At 33.4% G+C, this 19,851-nt stretch overlaps 1 protein-coding gene across 6 annotated transcripts in view; it reads left to right on the top strand.

Moving 5' to 3' along the window:
- The window catches only part of DENND4A (DENN domain containing 4A), a 127,022-nt gene that overhangs the window by 44,452 nt on the left and 62,719 nt on the right, over positions 1-19,851 (top strand). For all 6 annotated transcript variants that reach the window (XM_087428545.1, XM_087428546.1, XM_087428542.1 and 3 more), the window contains 7 exons: positions 4,874-4,943; positions 7,060-7,229; positions 8,045-8,286; positions 11,416-11,482; positions 12,886-12,944; positions 15,144-15,288; positions 15,580-15,755. In XM_087428545.1, the coding sequence (XP_087284671.1) occupies positions 4,874-4,943; positions 7,060-7,229; positions 8,045-8,286; positions 11,416-11,482; positions 12,886-12,944; positions 15,144-15,288; positions 15,580-15,755 (929 nt within the window). The remainder of the gene's footprint in view (positions 1-4,873; positions 4,944-7,059; positions 7,230-8,044; positions 8,287-11,415; positions 11,483-12,885; positions 12,945-15,143; positions 15,289-15,579; positions 15,756-19,851) is intronic.

Here is a 19,851-nt window from a genome sequence, read left to right as displayed (position 1 = left end):
GAATTTTACAGACCTCATGAAGTACTTATAGTGATGGCAAGAAGGGTTTTTGAAATTTTCCATGATATGATGTCCAGCTTAACATCATTTCAGATTTGGTTTGGTATTTTAACAAGACTGTACAGGCTCACAGATACTTGCTGTTTTCCCATTGGTGAATTTTCCATTTATTTGGTGGATGTGTTGGTTTTGGATTCAAAGCAAATTAACAATATCATTAGAACCATTTCTAGGTCTTACTAGTTAATCAGGGTCTTCAAGGTGGACTTACTGCGTTGAAACTAAAACCAGAGATCCGAGTTTCTGTTTTTGCTTATCCTGAAACATTGGTCCCAGATTGTCAGAGAGCATTTATTCTCTACTAAAAGAATAAAGAGGCAGTGTAACATAGTGTGAACAGAATGGACTCCAGCTAAACTGCTGAATTTGAATTTCTTGTCTTGGACAAGTTCCTTGACTCTTTGTGCCTCAGTTTCCTCATTCATGAAATAGAGATAAAGTAGTACTTTATTTCACAGGCTTTTTGTGAAGATTAAATGAGTTAATATGTGTAAAGAACTTAGGATAGTGCCTGGCACATAGTAAGTGCTATGTAGATTATTAATTATTCCTTTGGTTAACTCTGCTTAATCAGTCCCCTTAATGTATATTTAACATCTGGGAAAGAGCTTTTCTGAGCTTTTTTTTTTTTTTTTCCAGTTTTATTGAAATATAATTGACATACAACAAAGAAGAGCTTTTTTAATTTTATTTTTGCCCAGTGTTTAAGCTCCTCTTAAGTTCTTTTAGAAACATTACAAGAAGAAAAACCTCTAAAATGTTTATTTTCTTATTCTTAAATCTAGTGTCAGTCCTGAATGTAGAGAAACTTCCATGATCTTAGCAGTAGATGTCTTTTTTAAGCAATAGATTGTGGTTTATATCTATTAATAATCTTTGTTTCCGTTGGCTATAAGGTAGTAAAAGCAAATTCAGATCTTTGGAGTAAATGTGCAGTGACTTCTCTTTCAGAAAAGCTAATATAGACATGCAATGTAGGAAACTTATTTTCCTATCTGTCTAACGTATATATAAAGAATCCGAAAGTGATTGGGATTGAATTATTGATGTGTTGATAATACCCAACAGTATAGCTATATAGCTTACTCTTGTTTTGGAATACTAGGTAGCTTGAATGAAAGCCATCTACTAGGTTTCTAAACCAGGAAAAAACCAAAAAATTAATCTAATGGACTTGAGAAAATGTGTGTTGAATCTTTCCTTGTGTTCCTATATGATTTTTGTACCAGGCTTACCTCAAAAAAATCTCCCCTTCCCAGTCTGCACCCCCCAATAAGCTAATGGAAAGAGTTTTCAAGAATTATTAGTTTTTAAACTTTGAACGTAAGCCTTAAGTGATTTGGACTTTGATTTAGAATAGAATCATAATATTTTAGAGCTGAAAGAGAACTTAGAAGTGGTCATATGGTCCAAAAATGCAAATATTTGTAGTTAAGGATACTTAGTCAAGTGCTTTGATTCACACAGCTAATTCTTGCCAAATGTGGGACTATCTTCTCAGGTTTTGACTCATTGAGAGTATTTTTTTAATATTCTATCTAAATGGCTCTTGTTTTACAGCCTTTCAAGAATGTCAGTATTTGATTTAGCAGGTTTATTTAGAAAAGTAGTTATTAACAAAGCAAGTAATTAAATCATGTGCCTAATTCCTGGAAAAAAATGCATCTGAAAGTATCTTTTTCCCATGGTAAAGCACCATTTGGATATTTTATAGGTTAAACATTTACAGTATTTTTAGAACAATGGCTTCTCCTACTTTCTTTTTTGCTGAACCTTGTATGTGAAAAAATTTAGAAAACCCTCTTGTAGTTTTGATATCCATGTTTCTTTTCCTCCAGAGCCCCGTAACTTTTACTGTATCTCAAAGTCACTGTTTTTCATTTTAGAATATTCCTTTTAGTTTCTGCCATATGCAAATGGTCATATAGTTCCCTTTTTATCATCACAAAGGTTATCATTAAAGATTTTTTATCTTTACCAATTTGGCTTATTGGGAACAGGAGTTGAGACTTTTCAATAGAGGGCCCTTTTTTTAATAAGTTTTTTACCCACCTGATAAACTAAAGGTCCAATTTGCGTACATTCATAATATCCACTTGACTTTTATACATTCATTCTTTTGATGCAAAAAATATTAAAACATTTATAAAAACAAAATCCCAACACAGCCGTGAGCATGGTTTAATGTTCTAAGCATGACTTAACGTACTAATCTGCTGAAGACACAAAAAATGTTTAAGAAAGCAAGGAAAATTTCTAGATGGGCAGCCAACTTATTGCATCATTGTTCATAATAGCCAAAAAAAAAAAAGAGAAACAACCTAAGTGTCCATCTGTAGGGTAATGGATAAAATAAACTATGGTTCATTCATTAATGGAATTCTACCCAGTAGTTCAGATGAAGAAATTAGATCTGTATCAACTTCACGAATTCTCAAAAGCATATTGATGAGTAAAAATGTAAGCCATAAAAGCATATATTTAGCATATTGCCATTTATGTAAAATTAAAAAGCACACAAAACGATATATACTTATAGATGTGTATATTTGTATAGTAGAAATTTTTTAAATGTATGTGAATGAAATGCACTAGCTTCAGGCTAGTAGTTAACTCCAGAGGACAGAAAGGAATGGAAGATGAGGCTTTAGCTGAATCTATAACTTTTTATTTCTTTATAAGTTAAAATATCTGAAGCAAATGTGGTAAATTGTTAACATTTCTTAAATCTGGGTGGTGAGTAAATGGGCGTTTGTTATAGTAGACACTTAACATTTAAAAAGTATTTCTTGGGGCTGGCCCCGTGGCTTAGTGGTTAAGTGCACGCGCTCCGCTACTGACGGCCTGGGTTCGGATCCTGGGCATGCACCAACGCACCGCTTGTCTGGCCATGCTGAGGCGGCGTCCCACATACAACAACTAGAAAGGATGTGCATCTGTGACATACAACTATCTACTGGGGCCTTGGTGAGAAAAAGGGAAAAAAAGGAGGAGGATTGGCAATAGATGTTAGCTCAGGAACAGTCTTCCTCAGCAAAAGAGAGGATTGGCATGGATGTTAGCTCAGGGCTGATCTTCCTCACCAAAAAAAAATATATATATTTGTTAAAGTAAGTTTATTTTCTCTATATATTTGTCTTCAGTGCTATGAATCTATCCTCTTGTACTGGTTCATGCAGGCACTTCTCTGTCATGTATGTACAAACACATCCTCTCACATTCATTCATTTAGCAAATATTTATCAAGTGTTTCTACATAACAGGCACTGTTTTTGGTGCTACAGATGCAGCAGTGAACAAAACAAAGCCCTTACCATCATAGAACTTATATTCTAGTGGTGAGAGGCAGATAATAAATAAGAAAATATACAATATGTTAAATGGTGGTAAGTGCTGTGGAGGGATAAAAAACAAGCAAGATAGAGGTGATGGGGGGACTGGGCAGGGTAGAGGGAGGCGTGTTATTGCATATAAGGTGATGAAAGAAGGACTCTCTAATAAAGCGACGTTTGAGTTGAGACCTAAAGGAAGTGAGAAAGTGTGCTATGTGAATATATCTGTCACCAGCTAATGTCAAGTGGTGACATCTCCCAAGTTATGTCTTCATTTCAGACCTCTCACTTTAGCTCCATTTGATTCTTCACTTGGATGTCTAATAGATGTTTCAAACTTAGTATGTCCTAAAAATGAACTCCTTTTCTTCACCCCAAAATCTGCTTTACCCACAGTCTTCCCCATCTCAGTTGCAGCTGGGATTAGAAGTTTGAGACTCCTTTGAAAATAGCTGTTATTTAAAACCATGGGATTGAATATATGAGATCATTTAGTGCAAGTAAAGAAAAGAAGATGTCACATTTAATGGTCAAGAAAAGAGAGAGGATGCCACAGAGGAGACTGAGGAGTAGCCAGAGATTTGGTGAAGAGGGACCAGGAGAGTGTGATGCCTCACAAGTCAAGAAAAGAAAATGTTGCAGGAACGGAGTTATTAGTGGTAATCAAAATCTGTTGAGAGGTTGAATAAGATGAAAAGTAGGAATCAACTGTTAGATTTGGCATCATTAAAGTTGTTAAGGTGTTCTTTAAAGGAATGGTGGGGGCCGGCTCCGTGGCTTAGCGGTTAAGTGTGCGCGCTCTGATGCTGGCGGCCCGGGTTCGGATCCCGGGCACGCCCCAGGGCACCACTTCTCCGTCCAACGCGAGGCCGAGTCCCACGTACAGCAACTAGAAGGATGTGAACCTATGACATACAACTATCTACTGGGGCTTTGGGGGGAAAAAAAATGAATAAATAAAATCTTTAAAAAAAAAAAAATAAATAAAGGAATGGTGGGATAAAACCTAATCTGGAATGGATTCAGGAGAGAATGAGAGATAAGGAAATGGATATGGCAAATTACAACTTTGAATTTTGGTATAAAGAGTTGCAGAAAAATCTGGCAATATTTGAAAGAGACTGTGGAATCCAAAGGATGGTGTACACATGAGTAGATATTTCTTAGTTTATCATTTCTGCCTGAAGTTTGGACTTAGAATAAAATCTAAGTTGTTGTGGCTTAGATTTATCTTGAAGGGTCAAGTTTTCCTCTTGTTATTGCTGTTGTAAGGGAAAAGGATGTTAAATTTTACTTCTGAAAGAAAAGTGAGCAATAACTCTAATAAAATGCCAACAAAGTAACCAGCTGAAAATAGCTAACAGAGAGAAATCTGTTACTACATCGTAGATAATATATACTGGAGAGATCAAAGAGATTCCATTTTATTAAGCTACTACCTTTTAAAATTAAATGATATTTCCTTTTTTTTTTTAATTCAGTGGGGATCAGCAGTGTACTTATGTTATAAAAAATCGGTGGCAAAGACTAACACTATATCTTATAAAGCTGGTAAGTATAATTTTTATGGAATTCTTAATATATAAATGTGTTATTGGGGCCAGTAAGAGTAAAGAAAAAAAACAAAACCCGTCTTACCATGTGTTAGTGTGAGGACTGGGGCTACAACCCATGTCTTTTGATTCTGTTTTGTCTTCATCCTTACGTTTTTTGGATGCTTAATGGAAGATTAATTTTACAAGATGGTGGGGTTTTTAAAAATTATATTTATATAAATAAGTGGATATAGTTCTCTTCAAGTTTTTTTGTGTGTGTGTGAGGGAGATCAGCCCTGAGCTAACATCTGATGCCAATCCTCCTCTTTTTTTTTTTTTTTTTTTGCTGAGGAAGATTGGCCCTGAGCTAACATCCATGCCCATCTTCCTCTAGTTTATATGGGACGCTGCCACAGCATGGCTTGACAAGCAGTGCCTCAGTGCACGTCCGGGATCCGAACCTGTGAACCCCAGGCCGCTGCAGCAGAGCGCACGCACTTAACTGCTTGTGCCACTGGCCTGGCCCCCTCTTTAAGTTTTTAACTCAGTAGAAAATATGGAAAGAATATTTATTTTTCTTTTAAATTCTTTCTTTAATATATGTATTAAATTTAGTCGGATCTATGGTTCATATGTATTAATGTTTCATAATAATCTGAAATATTGTAAACTAAGTTGTGATTTTATAACATACTTGAAATTTTCCATTGCCAGAAACCTCAAAATATCAAACATACTGATCTTATTTATAAGAGAGCAGTTTCAGCCTTTTAAAAAATGTATTTTTAAAATTGGTGTCCTAGACTCTCACCTTTCTCTTCTACCTTTGATTTTCTAGGATCTACAGTTCATCACTATTTCTGTCCTTAAATGCTGTGCTGTTACCTCATGAACTGAGAAAGTAGTGGACAGTTAATTGTAGATTCTCATGGGACATACTGGCTGGCTAGCATATAATTAGAGAATTTTAGAACTGCCTTGGACCTTAGTATATCTAGTTTATCTCACTTTTTAGATGAGAAAACTAGAGTCCTATAAGTATGTGATTTGTCCAAAGTCACACAGTATTAGTGGCAGACCAACCACTTGTATTCCTAGTTTATCATTTTGTCTTTAAGGTCATGTCTAGTGATGGTTTCCACTTGACTTTAAGGGTTCAAGGTCAGGGAACCTATTTTATGTTTCTAGTCCCACAAAATCTCGTTTAAGACTCTGCTTGGAGGATGTGTTCAATAGAAGATGCCTGGACTACTTTCTAGACTAGTCTATTTAACATAAAATCATAGGCCACTTGAAACTCCATCTTCATATAACCTGGGATTATTCAGAAGGCAAATTGAGTTGATACTATTCTGAAGACATTGTAAATATGTGACTCATATTTTTATGAGTATTTTTCTTGTATTTGTGCTAGAAGTTACATATATACTCCTATAGGATATCTTTTTATTTATTTGTTTATTTATTTATTTATTTTTAATCTTTTGTTTATTGCAGTAACATTGGTTTATAACATTGTATAAACTTCAGATGTGCATCATTATACTTCTATTTCTGCGTGGATTACATCATGTTCTCATGTTCACCACCCAAATACTAATTACAATCCGTCACCACACACATGTGCCTAATTATCCCTTTTGCCCTCCTCACTCCCCCTTTCCCCTCTGGTAACCACCAATCCAATCTCTAGGATATCTTTTTTAATGTTTAAAAACCCCCTGAGAGAAAGTTATCGAGAGCTGATAAAGTGGATATATGCAGGTAACCATATTGAAAATTTCAAAAAAATGGTATATTCATATGCTTTAAGGTAGCATGACCACAAACTGAGTTTTTAGGAGCCATGTGTATTTGTGCATGTTTCTTTAGGATAATCTTTTCCTTTTTGCCTTACGTATCCTTTGTGGATGCAGCTTGATAAATATTAAGCAGTTAATATGAGTAGTTATAATGTTTGAGGATTAAAATGTATATGAATCCTACTGAAGCATTCAGAGTTACTTGATGAACATATATGTAATGTTTTGGTCTTCCTAATATATTAAATAATAAAGCATTTTAGCATCATTCAAATTATGAGCACCTAAATTCAAGAGATGATGACCTAATATTTATTGTTGTTTTTATAGGTCTAATTTGTAGATATCCTCAAGAAGATTATGAGTCGTTCTCACTCCCAGAATCTGTTCCCCTATTTTGTTTACCAATGGGTGCAACTATTGAATGTTGGCCACCAAATAGCAAATACCCTCTCCCTGTATTTTCTACATTTGTGTTAACTGGAGCCTCAGCTGAAAAGGTACTATGTGTTTTAACAAATGATATCTGCAAATTTTTTGTACATTTCAAGTCTTCAGTTTTATATAATGCAAGGAACAGTAGGAAAAAAAACTGGTTAAATTGAATCTCATATATACTTCTTCCACTTGGTTAAAATAACTGTACCCAGAGACATAGGTACATAGAATTTTCATTCTGTCTCTTATACCAAAATGTTTTTTTTGTAAATATGGTGAAAGATATTTTCATCATCAAATAATGATCCTTCATTGCTTCATTTTCTGTGATACAGAAGTTTTGAAAGTAATACAAAAGATATTATTAAATATTCAGTGCTATTTAGAATCATAGACTATTATAGTTGGCAGGGACCTTGGAAATCATCTAGTCTAACATCCTCATTTTGTAGGTTGGGAAATTGAGGTCCAGAGAAATTCAGTGAATTGCCTGAAGTTGGAATTTGTATTTCTTTATTAAAATTTTGTCCCACTATCTACTAAATAATTATTTTCAATTATTTTCTTACAGAGAATTTTGACACAATTGCTTTCACTCTTTATAAAACAAATGCAATTCAATTAAAACTTTTTTTCAATAAAAGGAGATGTGAAAGTAGCACTGTGTAGTTTATTTTTTTTAATGTGCTTCAAGAAAACAAAAGTAATGTCTGTTTACCACTGTGTTCCTGGTACCTGGCACCTTGCCTGGCTCATAGGCATATAATGGCTCATAATGGCCTGACTCATAATGGCTCAACATTAAATATTTAACTAATGATATGATTTGAATAAATAATATAAGGTGAATTTATTAAATGTATTACTTGTTTTCCAGGTCTATGGTGCTGCTATTCAGTTTTATGAACCATACTCTGAGGAGAATCTCACAGAAAAACAGAGACTTCTTTTGGGTTTAGCTTCATCGGCAGATGGGAAGTCTGATAATCCCAAAACAATTCACACTAATAAATGCATCTGTCTTCTTTCTCACTGGCCTTTTTTTGATGCATTCAGGAAGTTTCTGACTTTTCTATATCGTTATTCCATCTCTGGACCTCATGTTCTTCCAATTGAGAAGTAAGTTAGAGGCCTTCTTTTCAAAATTTGGCAGATTTTTCCATTAAGTGTGGTATATTTGTACTGGTAATTGAGTAAATTTTATATGGAAACTAGATTACTCAGGAGTTATTTGAAAAAAAAAAAGTTTGGTTGTTTCAGTTAGGTAATACTTCTCTATTATACTTCTACAATCATGTTATTTTAAATAATTTTATCTCTAACAAAGTGAAACAGGTGTTTCGTTTTTTGATGCTCTTGTGAAGTTTGGAGATCCTAATTAGAATTTTTTGTACTAGTTTTGTAATTCTTATTTTACATATAATTTGGGTTTATTATGAACCTTTCAGAATATTCCTTACTATTTTTAGGTATCAAGAATTTAAAAGGGCCGGCCCCATGGCTTAGCGGTTAAGTGCGCGCGCTCCGCTGCTGGCGGCCCGGGTTCGGATCCCGGGCACGCACCAACGCACTGCTTCTCCGGCCATGCTGAGGCCGCGTCCCACATACAGCAACTAGAAGGACGTGCAGCTATGACATACAACTATCTACTGGGGCTTTGGGGGAAAAAAATAAATAAATAAAATTATTAAAAAAAAAAAGAATTTAAAAGAAAAATTAGATAAATTCATTCTTTATTTTTTTTTAATTTTAATGATTTACTTTCAGATCACTAAAACTGAATAATTGTTTCATGCAATAAGATCTGATGCAAATGAGATCTAAATATCTCCAGTGTCTATTTGTTGTTTATTTTATACCATCTATCACTTAAGCTCTTTTGTATTCTTGGGCAGAATTCTCTGACTCTAATGACAGTTGGAAAGTGATAGAATTATTGTAAGAACATTCAGTACAATATTACTCTTTAATTTTTCCTTACACTTTTCTCCTCTCATCTCAATATTTTAATCCAGCAGTTCTCAAATTTTTTGGTCTCAGGACCCTTTATACTCTTAAAAAAAATGAGGACCCCAAAGAGCTTTTCTTTATGTGTTATATCTGTCAGTATTTACTATAATAGAAATTAAAACTGAGAACTTGAAACATATTTATTTTGAAAAATAATAAACCCGTTACATGTTAACATAAATCTTTTTTTGAAAAATAACTGTTTTCAAAACAAAAAAAATTAGTGAGAGAGTGATGTTGTTTTACATTTTTGCAAATCTCTAATGTCTGGCTTAATTGAACACAACAGGTTCTCATATATGCGTCTGCATTCAATCTGTTGCAATAATGTTGTTTGGGTTGAAGTATATGAAAGAAACCTGGCCTCACACAGATACGTAGGTGGAAAAGGGAGGGCATTTGAATAGCCTTTTCAGAAAATTGTGGATTTCCTTTGTTGACACTGCACCAAAACTTGGCAAGTGGAGGTTATTATAGGTTATTTGCAATGTGAAATCTAAAACTTCAGCGATGAACTTTCTTTCTCTGTTACGTTAAAATCTATTGGTCTGTCTCACTCTTTGAGTGGAACTTTTACACATGCGTCATTTTATAGTATTGTACATTGGTCATTTGGAAATTACTGGTTCACTGAGTTAACAAAGATACATTTAATTAGCAATATAAAAAATCACATTTGTTGATAACACCTCTATCTCATCAGAAAAATTTCTGAGTGTTGAGAAATTGTCAAGTTCCTGGTGGCGAAATTCTAATTTTCACTTGAAAGCTTGAATTTAATTATTGACAAGTACTATGAGTTATTTTTCTTGAAGCAGTAGGCTCAGTTCATTCATTTTTGTATAGAAAATATATGTTGAATATCCAACATTGGAAAATCTTAATTTGTCAATCATTCTTTCAAGGAAAAGTGGCATTCGGTAGGGGGAAAAAAAACCCAGCTAATTCACTCACAACTTGTCACACAAGTGCTTTTCCTCAGGACAACCATCATACTTCTATATGCAGCAGAAGTGCTTTATGCATACTTTCCCTTTTATCACACAGAGGATTTTAAAAAGTGTACACTGCAGCGTCAAAAATTAATAATGTTTACTGCTTCATCAAAGACATTCTTAAGTGAAACTGAATACAACTGCTAATACAGTTTGGTGCCACTGCCTTGATTCACAGTAAGGTGCCAACAGTTTTATCCACAATGCTTTTGTACCATCAGTGCAAATATCAACACAGTGAAAAAGGCAAATGACGTCTTAGTATTATTGTAAAAATAGTTTTGACTTTGCAGATCCTCCCTGAATGGATCTTGGGGATCTTTAGGTGTTTGTGGGATCACGCTTTGTTTCTGCTGTTCTAACTACTTCAGATAATTCAAGCAGATGTTTGTCCTCTGGAACTCATTCCCCTTATCTTTTTTTCTTAGACTGTGAGTGCCTCAGTATTAGAAACTTGTAGTATATGCCTTTTTTATAATTCCCATCGTGTCTGGCACTGTCTTTCTTATACATAGCAAGCAGTCAAAACATGTTTGTAAAATTGATAAATTTCTAATGTTCTCTGTCCAGTTGAAATTAATTCTGAAACCGACATGATTTTGAAATAATGTTTAAAAGAAAAGTAATGCAGAAATAAAATAACTTATTCCTAAAAAAAGGGTTTTCACTGTTCCTTTTTTTCTTTTCCATAGTGTTCAAGAAACAACTCATCAGTCTAACTTTTTGTCCATTTTCTTCTGGGAAAAAATCCATAAAATCGATAATAGAATTTTTAACCTATTGTTAATAGAAAGTATATTGTTCATCTTTTAGAAACAGTTAATTTTTCTGGAGCAGTCTAAATGGTTGTTTCACTTTTCAAATATGAGCAATTGACTAAAAGGTATATTACAAATGTAAGATTTAGCTTCTTCGGTAATGTCCACATCTCTGATATGTAGTATATTATCTACTTAGAGGTAAAAGTTAAAATGGCTTTTGAGACATTGATAGCATAAACATTGTTGAATGTGAGAAACTATTGATATGAAAAGTTACTGGATTTAGGTAGAAGAAACTTTAATGGGACAAATGATTTTTGGTTGTTTGTTCACTTGTTCACTTGTTTACTAGCAGCAGGGATTTCGAAATTATGGGTACACAAAGCTTTTGACTCAACTTGGACTTGTGGTGACATGTGAACCTTTATAGCATATGGTATTCACTTTGGAATCAATTGGATTTTTGTTTGTTTGTTTTTAAGGCATATTTCTCATTTTATGCATAAAGTTCCTTTTCCATCTCCTCAGAGACCACGGATTTTAGTTCAGGTAAGATTTTCTTAATATAAGTGCTCTGTTGAATGATTATTGGCTTTGTCAAAACGTAACGTAAGAATAACAATTTTAAATGGAGAAAAAATCAAATGAGATAAAAAGAGAACTAGACGCCATTTCATGTTGGAGTTTGAGCCCTTATTGTTTTATTAATTGCCTCCCAGCAGACATCTAATGTTTCCCCTTAGATAAAGGATTGAAGAGTTAAAAAGTAGACAGCAGTAGACATTTTGAACATACAGATAGGGACTTCTTTCCCTAAGTTTGTTTTAGGTGTTTGAAGGTTTGTCTATGCCTTTGGCATTTATTCCCTAAGTCTATTAGAATAAGTATAAGGAGAAGTTGCATGTTTTCATATCACAGGAAGGAATGCTCACATCTTTGTGGCAGGGGGAAGTTGAAAATGAACATAAATTATTTTCCCCATCTCTTTTCCAAGTTGACTGTATCTCGCTTCTTGTTTACATTTCTTTTTTGTTTGTGCTCTTCATATGTAAGTTGTCTGCTTATTTAATCATCATTCATGAAGTGATTTATATAAAGAAAATATTTTCATGTATTATCACCATATGTGCTTTCCTGTATTTACCACATCCCTTACTGAAGTATCATTCAAAATTAGAAATCATTTGGCAAATAGATATTTACAAATTTGTGGAAATCTGTGTATATTTGAAAATGTAGATAAAAATAATTACATTATTATATTGATACAGATAAAATGTCTAGAAAAATATCACTTTGATAAGCTTTACAATCAGTCTGCATATTCACATTATCATCCCTGTTTTACCTCTTGGTATTTAGTGTCCGAATATATATAGCACACTCAATCTGAATGCACATAAAAGATTTGTTTTATAGCCAAAGTTGGCAAATTTTTTCTGTTGAGGACCAAACAGTAAATATTTTAGATTTATTTAGATAGTCGAAACTATCGTCTCTGTTGAAACTATTCAGCTCTGCTGTTATTGCACAAAAGCAGCTATAGATAATACGTAAACAGATGAGCACAGCTGTGTTCCAATAAAACTTTATTTATAAAAATAGGTGGCCTGTGTATTTGCCCTGGAGGCCATAGGTTTGCTATTCCTGGTTTTATGGTATTAAATGAATAATTTAGTCTTGCAATACAAATTGTTAAATGACCTCGGCAAAACATTGAGGAACAGAAGTATAGAGATAGGATTCAGAGTGAGAAGAGAGAGTAGTTAGAAGAGGTCAGTGGTCAGAACATATTTTTCAGGATCTTAAGTGATATAAACAGTTTGTATACTGGTGAATGTGTATATTGAAACTTCATGGGCATCATCATTAGTCTATATGTTTTTACCAAAAAGTGGTGTTTGAAAGTTCATCTTTATATTTAAAATACTTTATTTTAAATCTTTTTTCAGTTATCACCACATGATAATCTGATTCTCAGCCAGCCTGTTTCTTCGCCTCTTCCACTAAGGCAAGTAAAACTTCCTTTCTGTGTTTCTCTAAATCTAGTGTGAGCTAAAGTAACATTCAAATATTTTCTCTCTTTCCCTGGTAAAATTTCAAATCTTGATGGAAATAATTCTCATTTAAGTGTTTCTTATCTAAATTCCTTTTACTTAATGTTTAGGTTAAAGTTCTTAAAGAAAGAAAAAAGAAAAACTTTTACAATAGTGTTTGGTATTTTGTGTATCCCGTTATTATCAAGTACTTACTATTACATAAATAGGTATATATGTATGTAGATTGTGAAAGTAATTATTTTTAGCTCTAAATATACTCTGAAGAACATTCAAATGCAATTAAATTTAACCCCCAAATAGATACTTATAAATATTAAACCATGGAATAGAACAATATATTTCATCACCTTAAAAGTTCACAGAAATTATGAAATATGTTTTTTCTAAAGTATCATTTCTTGCGATTTAATTAGCTGTGTAATTTTTCTAGCAGAGAAATCATCACAATATAATTAAGTTATTTTGTAGCACATACCTAAGGGAGACAAGCTGCCATCTTTGACATTAATTTTGTAAGAATTACAGATTATTTCATCACTAGGTCTCAGCCCACAGTGACCAGTGTTTTCTTAACCTTTGTTTCAGCTGAAGATAAACTACAAATACTGACTGAGCTATGTAAAAATGATTCTAAATTACCCAAGAGGCCTTTTTTAAAAAAATTTTTTGGTAACAGTTTTATTGATAAATAATTCACATACCATACAATTCGCCCAATTAAATTGTACAGTTCACTGTTATATTCACAGAGTTCTGCAACTATCACTCTAATCAATTTTAGAACATTTTCATTTCTCTAAAAAGAAACCCTGTACCCTTTAGCAGTTACACTCATTTCTCTCATCCCTCTACACACAGACGAACACACACACACCTCCTCAACCCTAGGCAGGCATTAATCTACTTTCTGTCTCTACAGATTTGTCTAGTCTGAACATTTCATATAAATAGAATCATGTAATATGTGGCCTTTTGTGTTTGGCTTTTTTCGCTTTGCTTAATGTTTCCAAGGTTCATCCATGTAGTAGTGTGTATCAGTACTTCCTTCCTTTTTGTTTCCAACAAATATTCCAGTATATGTATATACCACATTTTATTTATCCATTCATCAGTTGATGGACATTTGGGTTGTTTCTAGTTTTGGGCTACCGTTAATAATACTGCTATGAACACGCACAAGTTTTTTGTGGATATATGTTTTCATTTCTCTAAGAGACTTTTGTTATTAGTTTTGCTTTACTTTGAAAAAGTTAATTCTGGGGCTGGCCCCGTGGCATAGTGGTTAAGTTTGGTGCACTCTGCTTCCGCAGCCCGGGTTTGGATCCTGGGTGCGGACCCTATACCACTCATCAGCCATGCTCTGGCAGCAACCCACATGCAAAGTGGAGGAACATTGGCACGAATGTTAGCTCAGGGCTAATTTTCTTCAAGCAAAAAAAAAAGAGGATTGGCAAGATGTTAGTTGAGGGCGAATCTTCCTTAAAAAAAACAAGTTAATTCAGTGAAGCTAATTGTTTAGCATTATATAGACAAAATACTGGTTGGCTTGCTGATTTACATTGTCAACCCAGTATTTTGTTACCATATAGAATGTCTAAGTTTTGGTTATTAATTTGCTTTGTATATCATCAGTTGTTAGCTCTTGATTTCAAATCACTAGTATCATTACAGTAGTAAAGATAATCTGTCTATTTGTAAATCCAAATTTTAACATGTATATTTACCTTAAGGGAGGTGGGCCTGTAAGTCACATAATTTTTCTGATAATTACAGTGGAAGATGTTATGTTAAAAAAATTTCCATTAAAGGATTTGCTTTCAACCAAAGTATGCTTATTGTAAATTGAATTCTTTATTTGGACATTATCTACATGGCAGATCTTTTTATATAAAATGAAGCAGATGATTTTTCATTTTCCATATTGAATACAATACAGAAGAATCAAATGATTTTGAAACCTCATAAAACTTCATTGTTTTCATAGTATGTTTCTGATGCAGTATTTTCCCTATGTAAGAACAGCTATCACATCTAAATTTGAATATATAATACAAATCCTACCCTAATCACGAACTTTTTTCCATTATTTTGGATAATTAGGTATTTGTATCTTTATTTTTTTAATTACATATTTTTGTTTGGATTGACAGTGGTGGCAAGTTTTCAACACTACTTCAGAATTTAGGCCCTGAAAATGCTGTGACACTACTGGTGTTTGCAGTAACAGAACATAAGATTCTCATCCATTCCTTGCGGCCTTCCGTGCTTACTAGTGTGACAGAAGCATTAGTGTCTGTGAGTATCACAGTTTCTTATTGGCAGTCACTTTCATTTTAAGCTTAATTTATTCATATAATTTAAAGCTATTTTAATGCTTAACTAAATTCAGAGAGTAATCAATTTTTATGTTATGAATAATTTTAATTTTCCGACCATTAACACGCATAATAATTATTTAATGCATTATCAAGTGTCAGACTTTAATTTAAATATATAAATATTTAAAGGACAATTTTTTGTGTGTGCTGATAAATTATGCTTCAATGTCAAACAGCTAAATATTCTCCCATCTTTTGTTTATTCAAGATGATTTTCCCTTTCCACTGGCCATGCCCCTATGTTCCGCTATGCCCGCTGGCATTAGCAGATGTCTTGAGTGCACCATGTCCATTCATAGTAGGAATTGATTCAAGATACTTTGATCTCTATGACCCTCCTCCAGACGTTAGTTGTGTTGACCTAGATACCAACACCATTTCTCAGTAAGTACGTTTTAGTGATTCTACACCCAATAATTTACAACTTCATAGTGTATGTATGTAATTGTATATTTTTTGAGTGCTAATTAGAGTTCTTTTGAGCTATACAGTTTTTGTATTTGGTGTTATTACCATCTTTGAATCAGCTCTTACTATATACTTCAGTGGGATAGATTTAGGATATTAGAGAAGGTTTTATTGGAAAGAAAATATACGTTTAATCCTTGGATCTTTAAATATTTGAGAAACATTCTAATCTTATGCTTACTTAGAAATTCAGCAGAAGGGAAATTGAGGTTAGAAATAGCAAAAGTTTATTTCCCTTTAGTTAGATGAGAATGGGTGAAATCACAAATTGAATTGAAATACTATTCCTGATTAATATTTCAATCTTATTTCTAGTCTTATGTAATACTATTAGAATAATAATACTTCATAGCAAAATTAATATAATGTTTTAAGTTTTTTAAATAACTTTTGAATTATATATAATTTTATCACTTTTATACTCAAGGAATGTAAGGATTTTATAAGTTTCCCTCTCTTTTTATTGGAATAATATTTAAGTTGTAGCTACTGGAGCTATATGTTTTATAGCTTTTTTTATAATTCAGTGTTTCTCTTGTATCCATTATTTTCAGTTTAATCAAAATTAAGCTATTCAGGGAAGAGAAAATTGATGCAATGACCACAGTGCCTCCACAGGACATACTTAAAATAACTATAAGTTAGTCTATCAGTGAAGTCCAAAAGCTAGTATACCTTTTACAGCTTAAATATACATGTGTGAAATAGGTTTTTCTCCATTTTTTAATAAGCATATTTCATATTAAAGCTTTTTGATTTAATTCTGAAATCTTACATTAATTCTAGTCCTGTCATATGTAAAAACCTCAATTGCCTAAAGCTTTAGAAAGTTTAGAAAAAAAATAATTTTCTGTTATAAAGCATGCATTCTGTCAAAAAGCTTTTATTTAGAGAAAGCCTTACCAAGAAGATATGGGATGTGCTTTGTGCATAAAAGCCATTTTATATATAGGATCGATAGAGGCAAAGATTCTTTACCAAGAGTATTTAATTCTTTAAATATTAAAGTGGTATCTTTTTTCTTTGCCAGTTGTTAATGTTACATAATGTTTTTAAAAATTGAAATTAAGAGTGGTGAGTAAATACTGTCTTAATTATAGAAATAAATTACATTTTCCCTCCTTTTATACTTTCCCTCAATTTGTTATAAGGATTTTTTTCTTATTATTATTTCGTGTTTCTGTTTTGATCACAAATGAGTTAAAGAATCAAAGAAATATGAGTTGTTTGTACTCATCAGTAGTCGTCCTTATTGATATTATCACCCTTCCAAACCTGTGGGAGGACTAAACTAGTCAACTAACAGCTTTGTATTTTCCTTCATCCAGAATTTCTGGTGCCTCACCCTGAAATTTGAAAACAAAAACAAATGCTGAGTATGGCATTTTTGGTTTCCTTTTCCTTCTCTGAGTCTTAGATGAGTATAATACAGAGTATGTTATGAATGTCAAGAAATTTCTGAAGAAAGGAAAATTAATGTCTGATATGTGCTAGGCATAAAGCTGTATGCATAGCCTAAATTATCTCATATTATTCTCTGTATTTTGTGAGGTAGTTTTTTTCTAAATTACTTTATTGAGGTCATATTGGTTTACAATATCATGTAAATTTCAGGTATAAATTTTTCTATTTCAGCTTCTGTATAGACTGCATTGTGTTCACCACCAATAGTCTAGATTTTTTTTATTGATGTCATAATTGTTTATAGCATTATAAGATTCCAGTTGTACGTTATTATTTGTCAGTCACCATATAAATGCGCCCCTTCACCCCTTGTGCCCACCCCCAAACTCCCTTCCTCCTGGTAACCACTAAACTGTTCTCTCTGTCCTTGTGTTAGTTTATATTCCACGTATGAGTGAAGTCATACAGTATTTGTCTTTCTCTGTCTGGCTTATTTCACTTAACATAATACCCTCCAGGTCCATCCATGTTGTTGCAAATGGGACGATTTTGTCTTTTTTTATGGCTGAGTAGTATTCTGTTGTATATATATACCACATCTTCTTTATCCAATCATCTGTTGATGGACAGTTGGGTTGCTTCCATTTATTGGATATAGTGAATAATGCTGCAATGAACATAGGGGTGCATAAGCCTCTTTGGATTGTTGATTTCAAGTTCTTTGGATAAATACTCAGAAGTGGGATGACTGGATCATAAGATATTTCTATTTTTAATTTTTTGAGGAATCTCCATACTGTTTTCCATAGAGGCTGCACTGGTTTGCATTCCCACCAGCAGTGAACGAGGCTTCCCTTTTCTCCACATCCTCTCCAACATTTGTTATTTTTTGTCTTGGTGATTATAGCCATTCTTCTGAGGTAGTTTTTATTAATCCCTCTGACAGATGAGGAAACCAAAGCTTAGATTTTTAAGTGATTTATCAAAAGGCACATAGGCCAGAACTGGATTTTGAAACCATCACTGTCTGACTCGAGAACTAATACTTCTGCCACTAATTATTGGCTAACTATTTATGTAGTAGTAATCTTGTAAGTGGAAGTCACCATGAGTAAAAATGCAGAAGGCTATCATAGATCCAAAGTCAGGTACTAGATAAAACTGCTACCCAGCCAGGTTTTAGAGTAAGGATATCAAGGGCAAGTGGAGGAAATTATGTGAGTAAATAACAATAATTAGATGTAATGAAATGATACCAAAATATTGTTCATTCATTTATGCTACAGACATATCTCAAGACTTCTTTCTTGCCCAGGAACTGGGAATAAAAAGGCAAACCAAGGGGCCGGCCCGATGGTGTAGTGGTTAAGTTCACATGCTCCACTTCGGTCGCCCAGGGTTTGTGGGTTCGGATCCTGGGTGTGGACCTACACACTGCTCATCAAGCCATGCTGTGGTGGCATCCCACATACAAAATAGAGAAAGATTGGCACAGATGTTAGCTCAGGGACAATCTTCCTCAAGCAAAAAGAGGAGGATTAGGAACAGATGTTGGCTCAGGGCCAATCTTCCTCACCAGAAAAAGAAAAATGGCAAACCAATTATACTCCTTTCTCTTAAGTTGCTCATAATCTAGGCTAGCAAGGCAGTCAGGCACACAGTGAATGATGAGGCACAGTGAGAGTGCTGTGTTGCGAAGTTTTATCAAGAAAATAACATAAAAAGTGGGTCTACATTGTGTTCTCACTGTAATACAGGATTCCATGCTCCTGGTCACGTTATAAATGAAATAAAACCTTCACAGCAGGACATCTGCAATTTGACCCTGCCCTATCTAAATTTTTAGTCTCCTTTGTGGAAAGGTAGGGTAAATTCCAAGGCAGTTGTTCTTTGTCAGCTTATGCTTTCCTGTCCACTCTTTTTTCTTTGTTTAGTTTTCAAAGTTATATTTGCCCTTTTTATTCTGTGGGAAGTTTAGGAAACATAAAAAAAAATGTTCAGCAAGTTCCACTGCACATCTGTGCTATGTTGTTGTTGTTGATGGTTAGAATGTGAGTGATTTACTTTTCTTCTCCTTCTTCTCCACATTTTTCAAGTTTTCAAAAATGAGTATTGATTGCTTTTGAAATAGAAAAAAGATTTAATAAATAAAGAATGGAATCAACAAAGCTATAGTTAAGTCCAAAAGCTTTATGGTGTTTTATCACCATGCTCTTTTCTTCTCCTACCCCATATATAGTTTAAAGAGCAACTGCGTTGTAATACTTGTAATAAAGGAGATTATAGGAGTTCGTTGTGGAAACGAAGATACCACTTTGAAGCAGATATCCTCTTTTTTTGTTATAAGAGTATTTTGGAATGTAGTATTTTTTTCTGAAAAAACAAAAATAAATTTTACTTATACTTTTAGGACACTAAGAAACTAAATATTTAAAGACACCAAAGTATTTTGATAAGCTTTATGGATCATAAGTTCATTGAAAATTTTCTACAATGCTTCTGTAGTTTTCTACAAATCTCCTCAGAGTAGGATTTTCCCAATATTTTGGTGTCTAATGACTCTTAAATGGGGTTTAAGAGTAATGATTACCACATTAAATTTTGTAGT

This window comes from Ceratotherium simum, chromosome 3, assembly GCF_057802395.1.
Source record: "Ceratotherium simum simum isolate JZ-2026a chromosome 3, ASM5780239v1, whole genome shotgun sequence".
NCBI lineage: Eukaryota > Metazoa > Chordata > Mammalia > Perissodactyla > Rhinocerotidae > Ceratotherium > Ceratotherium simum.
Note: the sequence above shows the minus strand (reverse complement) of the source record. Positions and strands in the feature narration are given on the sequence as shown.